At 34.5% G+C, this 14,035-nt stretch overlaps 1 protein-coding gene across 1 annotated transcript; it reads right to left on the bottom strand.

Moving 5' to 3' along the window:
- Positions 1-8,248: 8,248 nt before the first annotated feature.
- On the bottom strand, positions 8,249-10,300 carry HDAC3 (histone deacetylase 3). The gene has a single exon (XM_076508240.1). The coding sequence runs from the start codon at positions 10,219-10,221 to the stop codon at positions 8,926-8,928; it is 1,296 nt and encodes a 431-aa protein (XP_076364355.1). The 5' UTR covers positions 10,222-10,300; the 3' UTR covers positions 8,249-8,925.
- Positions 10,301-14,035: the final 3,735 nt, after the last annotated feature.

Raw genomic sequence — 14,035 nt, 5'->3', positions numbered from 1 at the left:
CGAACGCCTTAACACGCTTGGCCATGCCGGGCCTTTTCCTTTACTTTGGTTTAATTTTGGTGTGTTTTCTTATAGCAAAACCACATCGGGCTAAGTCCACCGAGGGGCATCGCACCCCTGATTTTTGTGTTGTAAATCCGTAGACTTACCGTTGTACCAGCGGGAGACTTAATTTTGGTGTTAGTTGTTGTATAAGTAGGACTTCTTTTATTCTACGTTTGTTTCCCTTCTTAGTATCTGGGTGTTTTCTATGGTTGTATTTATTTGATTTGCAGTGTTCAAAAACGTGTGGTGTTTTTGTGTTCTTTGAATCTGGTTTCCATTTTTCTGCTTGTTTCTCCAATATAGAAGTAGTGGGAGTTGTTAGATTGTATTTTATAAATAACGTTGGTGTTGTGTTTGTCAGTGTATGTTTTACACAGTATGGACTTTAGTTTTGAACCTGGTTTTTGAATAAATTTGGTGTTTACTGGAATATTGTGTTTTGTTATAAGTTTTTTTTTATCCAAATGTTGGATATTTTTTGCTGATTTCGGGAACATAAGCTATGCAGCAGTATAAGGTTTTGTAATTTGTTGTATCTTGGGATTTTTTGTTGTTTGTTTGTACGTTGTTGGTCTAGATGTGTGTGTAAAATTTTTTCAACGGTTTTTGGAGAAAATTTGTTGAAGAAGTGTTGTTTTATTTTGTTGATTTCATTGTTAGTTTCACCGAGTGATCATAGTTTTGTGGCTGTGTGTTTTTTTTTGTTTGTTTTTGAATTTCGCACAAAGCTACTCAAGGGCTATCTGTGCTGTGTTTATTTGGTTTTTTAATATGTTGAGATTTTTTCTTTTTTGTTTCATGTGCTGAGTCCCAGGGAATGTATACTCCAGTGTGGGTGACTTTTCTGTGGATTTCTGATTTGAATTGTGTATCAGTTTTAGTGATCTTGAGGTTAAGAAATGCTATTTGATTAGGTTTTCCTGTTCACAGGTGAACTTGATGTTGGGATGTATCGAGTTAACGTGGTTAAAAAAACTAAGTGTGTGTTCTGTAGATATGAATCCAGCAATTGTATCATCAACATATTTGTACCAGTATATTGGTGGGTGTAAAGCTGAATTAATCGCTTGAGATTCAAGTTGAGTCATGAAAATGTTGGCTAGAATTGGTGACACGGAATTCCCATACTTAAGCCACTTATTTGTAGGTAGGTTTGGTCATTGAACAATAAATTAGTTTTGGTGGTAGTAAATTCCATAAGAGTTGTTAATTGGTTGCTGAGGATGTGTATCAATGGGATGGAGTTTTGGATATAAAGTTCTAAAGTTATCTTGCAGGCATCAGTTGTTTCGAACTTTATATCCAAGACCCAAACCTACTGATACACATCGCCAGGACCAATTAGCAACCCTAATAGGGAAACAAACATAAATATACCCAAAATCAAAGAAGCCCAAAAAACCAAAATTAAACCAACATAAAGAAACACCTTTATACCTTTACTAATTAATCACCCAACATCAAACTAAAACGCCCCCTACAATCCCGTAAGCTTTCAAACTCTTGTCTATAAGACATGTGCCGGGTAACGGTCAGTTGCAAACTCTCTCTTTGTCAACCTGATGATGACCTGAGAATATTGAAACGTTGTTCTGTACTTTATTTTAATTAAAGTTTTAATAGCCATGTCAGTCTTCTTGAGAATAAATAAAGTAATCCTCTTGCCCCCAACTCACCTCCTCTGGGGACGCCCATGCATACACGAATACATTTATATTAATAGTAACTGATTTGTCTCTGACTCCGGTGGCTTAGCGGTTATCTGAAGGCTTATAACACTAAAAATTAGGTTTCAATACCTGAGGTGGGCAGAACACAGACAGCTCATTGTGTACCTTTACAAACAAAGGCAAGTGAACTATAAGTTAATTCTAAGAGAAAACATTAGGCTATATGAGCTGTGCCTACCACGAGGAATCGAACACTGGTTTTTAGGGTTGTAAGTCCGTAACCTTACCCGCTGATTCATCTGTGGAGACGATAATAGAACAATAGAAATTAATAATTTGTGTTAAAATGTTCTGTCTTGCTAAATTGTTGTTGTACTTTTTTGCAGTTTAATATGTTCGTTGACAGCCCTGAAAGTCTGTTGTTGCTAAACTTCGTGTTATGATGTTTATCTTAACACAAGTGGCTTTACGTAAGAGCTCTCTGCGCACGACCGTCTCTAATTTGAACTGATAGACTGGAGGGAAGATAACTAACCAGTCAATTGTTCCCACTCTTGGGCTGTTCGTTGTCTGATGCAAATAATGGGACATGAAGATCCTTCATGGTGTGGTGTTTAGGACGTTCGACTCACTCACAGCGGGTTCGAATTCTCGTCACCGAACATGACCTGCCCTCTCAGCGTTGGGGGAAGTATAAAGTTTCAAGCAATTCCACTTTTCGTTCGTAAATTAGTATCTTAAGAGTTGGCGGTTGGTGTTATTGACTAACCGCTTTCCCTCTAGTCTACCATTATTAAATTAGAGAAGGATAAAGCAGATAGCCCTTGAGTGTATTTGTGTGAAATTCAAACAAAACAAAACGGTCTCTTTTTATAGTACATCACGACCTCAAAACTGCGAAGTGTTTGTTCCCTTGACTAGAAAACCACGCTCATTGCTCAAGGCAGCTGTGGGTGTTACGGGCAAATGTTCGGTTAACCATTTCAGTTATTTATCCATTTCAGATGTTAGTGAGCACGTGCGATGGTATGGCCAATGTTGCACGCTCTTCCATGTAATAATTTCCAGAAATTCGCAGCACGTGTTTCTTATTATATTACCATTCAGTGTGATTTGATTTGAATTTCGCGCAGAGCTATCTGCGCTAACCGTCCCTAATTTAGCAGTGTAAGACTAGAGGGTAGACTGCTAGTCATCACCACCCACCACCAACTCTTTTACCAACGAATAGTGGGATTGATCGTTATATTATAACTCCCCCACGGATGAAAAGGCGAGCATGTTAGGTGTGATGGGGATTCGAACCTGTGACTCTCGGATAACGAGTCGAGTGCTTTAATCATCTGGCCTCCATTCAGCGTGGAAAATCACAGTTAGACTAAGTGTTAAAACAAATGAAACAGGAGGGAGAGAGACAGAGGGCGTTTTCTTTTTTCAATGGTTATTTGCGATCTTCCAATTGTGGGTAATTAAAACCTGAATTTTAGCACTGTTAAGTCCAGGAACTTATCGCTAAAGTACCAGGGAAACAAGACTTTTAGCTTTCAGTATTTTTAAAAGCATGACATTGTTTTCTACGTATAGTGTGATGATTTGTGTAACACATGGCTACAGTTGAAATAAATCTTGAAGAGCCATATGGTATGGGAAAAGATATTTATCCATTAAATAAATAGTTCTCACGCTCTTATACTTGTTTCTTGTATTAAGCACAATGCTACACAATAAGTTAGCTATGTTGTGTCCACCACGTGTATCGAAACTCGGTTTTTGTTGTTATAAGATTTTAGGCTTTCTGCCGAGGCGCTAACCTACCTATAATGTGAAACATCTAATACAAGAGAACACATTTTCTGTCAACTTAACATCTCGTACGATACTTGAAGTAACTTCTTTTATTTTTGTCATTGATCTGACCATTCTTACCAGATGATGGCCAAGGATCATAATTGATCACTAATCGATTTTTATCCTCTAACTACCATAAGAAGCTTCCCTATTACGATGTTTATCCCCCATGGCTACTATCTACAATATGGGACTTCTGTAAGTGAATCTTTGTCCCTGGACTACCTACAATCCACAATAAGAAACTTCTACAAGTGTATCTTTGTCACGTGATTGTTGTCTACAATATCGGGCTTCTGTATGTAGATTCTTATCTCCTGTGGCTGTCAACGATATTTGTTTTGTTCATATGTTTATTATTAGGTACAAAGCCTAGCTAACCTTTATCGGTATATACATATACCAATGATACAAAAAAATATATTTGAGATAATACAAAAACATATTCGCTGAACTATTCACAGGATCAAAAGTTTTTAAAAAGTTGTATTTGAAAGTACCAGCAATTTTAACTGCATTGTGAAACAAACTAATTAACATACTATCTACCGGTCATTTTGTTCAGTGTTACTTGAAATGGATAATTTCTTCCTACTTGCAAGTATGCATATTTTTATATAATAGTTTAGATGCCTCCCTATGTAGTGGCACCATCTAGTAGTGGTTTAATTTATTTAAAAATAACGTTATTCCTTTATTTTGTTTCTCATTTAGTTATTCATAAATATAAACTTATTATTCTAAATTTTATTTAAAAAATATCCTGTTCGGGGTAAATAGGTAAAAACACTGACGTCATTTTGGTGGTAAAGGGGAAGACCTATAGCAGTAGTATCCAAATTCAGAGACCAGACTGATAAATAATAAATCATAATGTTAGGTTATATATGTCTGTCCACCATACGTTTAGGGTTAATAACATAAATAATTATAACACCAGTGATACATGAAGTTTTGTTTTTGACAGATTTAAATTTTAATTGGCGAGGGGGATCAGGTATGGCCCACCTTGACATATAGTAATTAAACTGAAACACAGAAATGAAAACTCACAAAATTTCACTTCAATCATGTCTGTTGCTATATCAACACGTTATTGTTTTAACAAATGCACGGGTACAATTGAACTGCTAAAAAAAGAAACCACTATTACTACTTCACAACCTTCATTGAATTTTTCCAATTACATATTGTTTACTTCTTCTGATTAGAGTTGTTTATGAATGTTGTTGAAGGCTACACCATCTAATAAAAATACAGTTCGCAACACACACTGTTAACTCTTGTCTGACTGAATGGTGAGATTTGTCTGTCACTCTTATCCTACAAAGAGAGCCCCAGAGTGAACAACACATTTTAAGGTAACACATAAGAAATGATAATTCTGAGAATTGATCTTTTCTGTTACCTGCACTGCATTAAAATAGAAAACATTTATATATATATATATATATTGAATGTAGTTTTTAATGCTGATTTAAGAAATATAAGGTTTGGAGAAATTAAAATAAGTATTTGTTTTATTTTGCTTAATAAATATAGGAAACACCTCTAACATTACATATATGTAACTATGTATTTAAAAGTGTAAACTGCCGAGACAGTATACTATACAAAGTATTGCATGAAAATGTAACAAATTCAATATGAAAATTCAGAAATATTCTTCACTATTTGCTTGAAGAGACCATAATTTTCATGCCTACGATGCCAAACAAACTCGCAGAGATACGAGTCAATCATGTCATGATTGGTTCCACAATGTCACTTGCTATCTCTTTTATCCACATTCCAAGTACTTTCAATTTGCTGCAAATTTCAGAAATATAAATTAAAATTTGAAAAACGGATTTTTAAAAAGGAAAAAAAAAAAATTCTTTAAGAATGTTTAATTCAAATGAACATGTAATTATCTACTAACTGGTCTAAGTTCACATAAACTGACCTAACCTTGGCAAAATTTCATTCTATTCCTCCAAATATTAATTTACATTTCTGGAATTAGCATTAAAAATCCCATTCAAACAAATATTTCTTTTTCTATTTGAATGAGTTCATGAAATAGAAAAGATCCCTCTGGATTATTGCCCATACACACTGACCAATAACCAACAGCAAGTCCACTGTGGTCAGACAAGGCAAGCAATTATGAAAAAAATTCTCATTTATAGTCAGAAATTTCATGTTTTACATTTATATATGAAATTAGGAGTTATTTAAAAGCCTACTTTAAGGAGTAGGATTTCTATTTGTATTAAAGGACCAATTAAATTATTTTATTATAACAGTTATTTTGTTTAGAGAACTTCTAGTGTGAAGTAGTAAGATAAAAAAGGTTTTTATTGATATAAAACTATGATTTTTTATTGATATAAAACTATGATTTTTTATGGATATAAAACTATGATTTTTTAAACCTAGAATTACAAAATGGATCCCATCAGCTTTTCAAAAATAAAATTTCTGTACACTGTTGGTTATAAGGTTATCAATAAATAACATATAAGGTACAGAAAAAATGTAAAAAAAAGATACCATGAATACCATACCACTAGTTAGTGTTACATATTTTATACAGAATTAATCACCAGTATGAAATCTATACCATAACCAGCAGTGAAAATTATTTAAAAAAAACCCCAACGAAAACAATTCAGTAACCAGTGGTAAATAGTATAAAACAAACAAGGTAATGCATGGCATAAAGAAACAAGCCAGTAAGCTGAGTAAACTGTTTTAATACATTCATAACTTGCCCACTTATTTAACTTCCTTTAGAGCTGATCCATTTTTTTCAAAGTTGGGTTTTAGAGTGGTCCAAAAGTTAAAACACTTTCAAACATTAAACCTTAGTACTCACATACATGTGTTCCTTTAATGTAATGTTTTTAATAAAAATGGTTAAAAGTATAAATTTACACAATTGTTAGCTGCAATAAGGTAATGCTTGGAAAACAAGTGTCACTTGTTTCCCTAATATACCCATCCTCGAAACCACCACTTCACATTTTTCAACAATTCCTTGAATGCCCTCTTTATCAAATGTGCATGAGGTCAGTCAACTAAACTGATTCCATATTAAAGGAGGAATACTGACCATACTAAATATATTACCAAGTTTTCAGTAAAATATACAAGTTTGTTATATACAAATAATCTGATGCATTACAAAGGCACTTGTATTTAAAAGTTCTTGGTGAATCAACAACATTGGCCTGATTCAGAGTCTGACAGGTCACAGTGATGTTCCTGTAAAGAATAAAAGTATTTTGTCCATCATGTGTGTTTTTCTTATAGCAAAGCCACATTGGGTTATCTGCTAAGTCCACCGAGGGGAACTGAACCCCTGATTTTAGAGTTTTAAATCTGTGGACTTACCACTGTACCAGTGGGGGACTTTGTCCATCATGGAGTTTGCTAAATTTCCAGAACAGGCAAAATAAATATTTCTAGTTTCTTTAGTATCCCCTTATACTATTCACCCTCTACCACAATCTGTTGCTAAATCAGTGATGTAGGGTAAAACAAATGGTTTACTAATTCTGACTGCAAAGACACTATTATGTTGAAGGGCACTCTTTTGGGGGAATTGTACATTGACCCTGACTTTTGCATCTCGGGTTAAACTCCTGTAACCTGCTAGCTTTCACTACAGCAAATGGTAACTCATCCCATAAACTAACCTCTCTGTTACAAAAATAAAACTGTTTTAACCGAATCCTAACCTCTCTCTTCCACATCTTAAAACTACGTCTTCCCATTTTATTGCCTTGAGAATATGGCAGAAAATAAATCAGCTTTATTCTGTTGATGCCATGGATAATATTCCAATCTTTAATGAGACCACATCTTAGCTTTCTTCTCTCAAGATTTTAAACTATCTCCCAAAGACAATCCTTCCAACCCTAGTGTTCTCTTCTTAATCATTCCAATAATTTAACATCCCTTTTTAGATTAGAAGACCAAAATTGTATATAGTACTCCAGGTTAAGATTTTTTAGAGACAATTACCTCTTCATTTTAAATTGGTATGTTTACAATAATAGATTTCTAATGATCAATGCAATCTTCAGTGAATTACCCATCACTGTACAAAGATCCTTTTTCTTCTTTCACCATTTAGTGAGCCCACATGTACCTTAAATGTGAGATATAAATCAAGATATTACAAATTCATTACCTTGGATTTACTACAATTTAAGATAATTTGTCAAATTATAATTAAAGTTAATTTGTTGATAATCTGTCCAATCAACTCAAATCATTCTGTAATATCATACAGCTAGAAATATGCAAGACTTTCATGTCCCAGGTGAACTTTAATAATTATATATCTGTCAATATCATTAATGTAAATAAGTAAAAAGAAAACAAAAACAGCCCAAACATGACATACATCGCTGTCCTGTTTAAACTGAATCTGTTGAAACTACTCTTTTCTTCCTAAAAATCCAATCAACTGATCTTTTCATAATCCATATACATCAAGTCCACACCTTTTCCATCATTCAGGTAAAACTTGTGACACCCTAAAAATAAAGTTAGCAGATGGGTAAGGCGCCTTTCCTTAAGTGAATCCACGTTACCTCTGTTTTCATTACTGTATAGTAATAGCTTTTCAAAGCTTCTTTTATCAGAAACATTATAATTTTTCCACCAGAGAATTAAGACAGAGTTCAACCATCTTATTGTCTCCAGAACAACAACAAAAAATCTTTATTTTGGCAACCTGCTTTTCCTTACACAAGTACTGCTATATTTAAAATTATCAATTAACTTGTTTCCCACAAGCCCTTTTTGACTTTATAATTTTTATTTAACCAAATCCACATGTTAGTTTCAACTTCATAAATTTAACCCTGATATTGTCCTCCTTCATCCCCATTTGGTAATTCCCATTACCTTATTATTATTTTTTAATTAAAATCCATTTATCACAAAATCTCACAATTTGTTCACATCAATTGTTAACTCATCATTGCAATTTACTAGTAACACATTTTTCTCCCATGGTCTCCAAACATTTAAAAAAAAAATAGGAACTGACACTTCAATTTTATTTCAACATGAAGCAAAACAACAAAACAGTGAATTATATTTTGTTTGCTCTTGAAAAATAAGTGGTTTAGTTTATTAAGAAACATCTAAAAAATTCCTTTGATGTAAAACATATAAATCGGAACATCACCAACACATATACAATGTTCACTTACTTTAAAATCAATCAAACTTGTATTTTTAATTTAATGTACATGATGAATGAGTGATCTTATTAGGTCATCTAATTATGAACAAACATTGTAGGCCAGTTTTCGATATAATTTCGAGTCTAATTTCAAACAAGGAATTTTTATCTTGAAACCTAAACTTCAACCACTTCATTGTCCTTATCTTGGTCTTTCTCCCCATCAAAAAATTCATTAGCTGGTTCAACTTTGGTGTCAGCTTCACTCTGACTGTGAGAATCTAAATTATCATCTTCATTAGGGTTATCAAAACTCAGTACATCTGGAGGGACATCCTGCATCTGTACACTTGGAGCATGAATGAGACATTTCAAGTTTTCTGTGGTGGCTTTTATAATTGCTTCAAGATACTGTCTACTATTTGCATTTTCCTGCCTCGTTACAACTTCAGGATGTAATAAGAAGTCGGGTGCAAAGTATTCAAAATATTCGTTATATGGGATCTCGTTGCTAATTGTTTCTTCAACTAAAAGAGAAGTTTCATAAGTCCAACAACGAGCAACATTTCGCACCGTGTAACCTCCACCTCCAAGAACAAATAAAGGCAAACCTAATTCTTTGACAAACTTAACACATTCTCCATGTCCTTTGATGCTAAGATTAAAGCACCCAAGTCTGTCCCCTGCTAATGAATCAGAACCACACTGTAAAACGATACAAGTTGGTTGATAAAACTCAACCACATGTTGAATCACAGGTTTAAAAACTTGAAAATAACTTTGATCATCAATTCCTTCCTTAAGAGGAACGTTAACTGAATAGTAACGTCCACTTTCAGCTCCTATTTCGTACATATCACCTGTTCCAGGAAAAAAGTAATTTCCATATTTATGAAAAGAAACTGTCATAACTCTATCTGTCAAATAAAATGCTTCCTGAACTCCGTCACCATGGTGAATATCTATGTCCACGTACAAGACCCGTGGATGATATTTCAGCAATTCCAAAATTGCTATCACGATATCATTCACGTAACAAAAACCTGATGCTTCGAATTTTTTAGCATGATGTAACCCCCCCGACCAGTTGACGGCAATATCACAACACATATTATTAAGTTTTACCGCACCTTCTAAAGATGCTCCTGTATACATGGAACAGAAGTCGTAGAGACCGTCAAACACTGGACAGTCATCTCCTACATTAAAATGGCTTAAACTTTTTGTAAAACTCTGAATATTCTGAGGAGTAACTCTTTGAAGAAAATCTATATATTCATCAGAGTGAAAACGACACATGTCATGAGCACTAGCACGGTAAGGTCTGTAAACTTGCACTTTCTTATATAAACCATAATGTAATACCAGACTATGAGTTACCGACAACCGATGAGGTTTCATTGGATGTCCTGGCCCATAATGAAAATTTCCAACGTCCGGGTCCCAAAAGTATATCACACTTTTCTTTGTCATTTTTAATAAAACTAATTTGCGTTCATAACCTTCGTCAAATCTCTCAAATTTACAATATGGCGAACGGAAATGACGCCAAATAATATTCGATATGATAATACACAAAATGCTCAACAGAGTGCGTGTCTCAAATTGTTAAAAATAAAATATAAACAAATATTTGTTTGTGCTTGTGTGTGTGTAATTGTGATTTCTATGAAATAAAACGTAAGAAACTGATGCAACTTTATTTTCTTATTGAACCACTACAGCTATTGTAATGTTAAATAAACATAATATTTTAATAATTTCAAGGTATCAGTTTATTCTATAATGATAACTTTCGTTATTTAAGACAACTCATTGGATGATGAATATGAATGCTTTATCGAAATAACGTTCACTAAAATTACTAGTTTTAGCGCAAAGAGCTACACAGTAGGCCATCTACATTTTTGTTCACCCAGGAATTTAGTGTAAATTTCTTGATGACGAGAAACTCACTTGAAATAAAAATGTATATCAGGAAGGCTGGTATGGGTATTAACACTTAATGATAAGGAGAGAACAATGTTTCGACCTTCCTAGGTCGATTTTAGATTAAGAAAATGACCTAGGAAGGTCGAAACGTTGTTCTCTTCTTATCAATAAGTGTTAATACCCATACCAACCGTTCTGGGACACATTAGTGTAAACTTGTTTCTCACAAAATTAGGGACTCAAATAAGAATAAATGCTCTATATGATATAATACTAAAACAATAATAAATTATACTAAAGTAGTTGAGCAAAGCTAATTAGTACTATATGGCATAGACGGCAGACCATATCTGGAGGTATACTTTACTTGCTTGTCTGACTATGGCTGTTGAATCAAATATTTAGACAACAATATTTCTAGTGTTTATATGTATGTGGAGGAGGTTGTTGGTTTTCTTTTTTAAATAAATTTCCTCTCACGAGATTGGAACTCGACACCCATTGCATTTTAGTCGAGGGTTCTATCAGATGATATTAATGGCTAAATCTAAAGAACATTCTAATAAGGCATTTTTAATTACTCAAATTTATATATAAGACAATTTCCAAAGGAGTCAAAAGTGTAGGACATGTGCCCACAGTGCCCTTCAGTTCCGTCACCAGTGCTGTCAAATATGCCACGAGAATAGGTAGAGTGATTAAATATTATAATAATAAGATATATTTACGTTTGCTTCCTGTTTTTAAACTAAATAACTTTAGAACAAAAATAAAATAAAGAAATTGAAAATATACGATAAATTTTCTTTGTAAAAGAAGGTTTAGCGCTTTTTTAAATATAATTATCAATAAGACACGCCACAACTCATAAAAAACTGCAAATATATAACAAGAAATTAACACAAAGTCTAATTCTCAAACTATTGAAGAAATTAATTTTTGTTTCTCAACCAAACGGTTTGTTTGTTTTAACGCAGGGACACACAAAAGGTTGGTTTGGTTTGTTTTGAATTTTGCGCAAAGTTACACGAGGGCTATCTGCGCTAACCGTCCCTAATTTAGCAGTGTAAGACTAGAGGGAAGGCAGATAGTCATCATCACCCACCACCAACTCTTGGGCTACTCTTTTAGCAACGAATAGTGGGATTGAACGTCACATTATAACGCCTCCACGGCTGAAAAGGCGAGCATGTTTGGTGCGATTGGGATTCGAAGCCGCAACTCTCGTATTACGAGCCAAGTGCCTTAACCACCTGGTCATACCGGGTCTACACAACAGGCAATCTGCACACTGTACACTGCTGTGGTTATCGAATGTGCTTCCATCTAGCGACGAAACGCTTTCCAATTATGTACCTCAGAACATTCTCAGACATATTTTTATTTCAAGTGGGTTTCCCGTCATCAAGCTTCCCAATCATATTATACATTTAATATTACATTAACATAAGATAAGAAATAACTTCACTTCAGTGTCAAGATCCGTTTGCTTACGAGTTATGAATATACAAAAATACTCATTTGAAAATAAGTTAATCTGAAATCTTAATTAAACATGTGACAACATATTTTGCAAACGGGCTATACTTTTGTATATAAATGAAACCGGTGTCTCAGTGGTAAGTCTGAGTTTCTTAACTCTAAATTTGGGATTGAATACCTGTGGTTGAGAACAAAAGAGACAGCACATTGTTTAGCTTTGAGCTTTATATTAAACAGAAGTTAAACTGTGAACCTATTGCATATCACAGACGGATATGAAAATCGGACACGTTACTTCTTCGAAAAAGAACCCGTCATGGCCAGGTGGTTAAGGCCTTCGGCTCGTAATCTGAGGGTTGCGGGTTCGAATCCTTGTCGCACCAAACATATTCGCCCTTTCAGCCGTGAAGGCGTTATTAGTCGGTGATGGTCTACCGACTATGCGTTGGTAAAAGAGTAGCTCAAGATTTGGCGGTGGGTGGTGATAACTAGCTGCCTTCCCTCTAGTCTTACACTGCTAAATTAGGGACGGCTAGTGCAGTTAGCCCTCGTGTTAGCCTGGTGACTTAATCGTATTCCGAGAATTCTGACTGTGATTGGCCGGACATTAGAGTGGCGTCCTTAAAAATATTTTCTATTGGGAGGTAGGATCAGCTTTTTACAGTGTAATCAACACACTAAAATAATATGTTTTATGCGTGTTTAAACGTAACATAAATTTACAGCTTTGATAAAAAATTACAAGAAATATTTATTTTATTTAATTACGGTGTTGAATTTACATATTAATATAAATGCCCCTCTTACCTCTTCCTGTGGGAGTCCCTGATCCTACCCATAAATTTAAGGTTCAGTAAAGGAAACTATTTGAAGACACTTTCCTTACACTATCGTGTATATATATTATTAGTTCTTTTACTTAAAAATAGATGGCGGAAGGTAAGGTGTGCCGCAAAAGTCGGTCAGTGAAACTTGCATGAATATCAATTATAATAACAGAAGTACGATCAGCATAAATGAATGATAAATGGGGGGGAAAAAAAACCTTACTTGAAGCTAGAAACGAAAAGGTAGATATAGATTATACACGTAAGGAATTAACTTTAACAAATTCAGGTAAAGATTCTAGTGTTTAAGGTTTATCTCATCAAGTGGCATCGGAAATAAAATTAACTCCAGAGTTTAAGTATGAATTTCCGCAAAGCTACTCAAGGGCTATCTGCGCTAGTCGTCCCTAATTTAGCAGTTTAAGACTAGAGGGAAGGCAGACTAATCATTACTACCCACCGCCCACTCTTGAGCTATTCTTTTAGCCACGAATAGTGGAATTGACTGTAATATTATAACACCCTCACGGCTTAAAGGGCGAGCACGTTTGGTGTGATGGGGACTCGAACCCGCGACTCTCAGGTTGCGAGTCGAACGCCTTAACCCACCTGGCCATGCCGGGCCCATTTGTTTGTTTTAGAGCAAAGCTACGTGGGGGCACTTGCTCTGTCTAATGTGGGGATTTAGCCCCGGATTGTAGTATTATGAGTTGTAAACGTAACACCAGAGAATGTAATCGCAGAAATACATGATTTTAAGTATGAAATTTATTTCATTTTAACTTTACAAGAAGCTATGAAAAAACAACCATTATCTCTAGAATGTAGCTCTCACGTTCATAAATTATCCACCACCATATATTCCGAAAAATTACTCCATAGTGAGTCAGTAGTAACAGTATTGGGGGATTATACCGCTAAAATCCCAAATGTGATCCATGCAATGGGTAAAACGCAGAGAGCTAATGGTGTGTAAAAGAATATTGAGAAAACGTAACAACACAATAATGAAAACTTATTTCATTTGCTACATTTTAGACGTGTTC

This window comes from Tachypleus tridentatus, chromosome 6 (assembly GCF_004210375.1).
Source record: "Tachypleus tridentatus isolate NWPU-2018 chromosome 6, ASM421037v1, whole genome shotgun sequence".
NCBI lineage: Eukaryota > Metazoa > Arthropoda > Merostomata > Xiphosura > Limulidae > Tachypleus > Tachypleus tridentatus.
Note: the sequence above shows the minus strand (reverse complement) of the source record. Positions and strands in the feature narration are given on the sequence as shown.

Excerpts from the sequence above, each read along its gene's own strand:
- HDAC3 (XM_076508240.1), bottom strand. The coding sequence starts at position 10,221 with ATGACAAAGAAAAGTGTGATATACTTTTGGGACCCGGACGTTGGAAAT.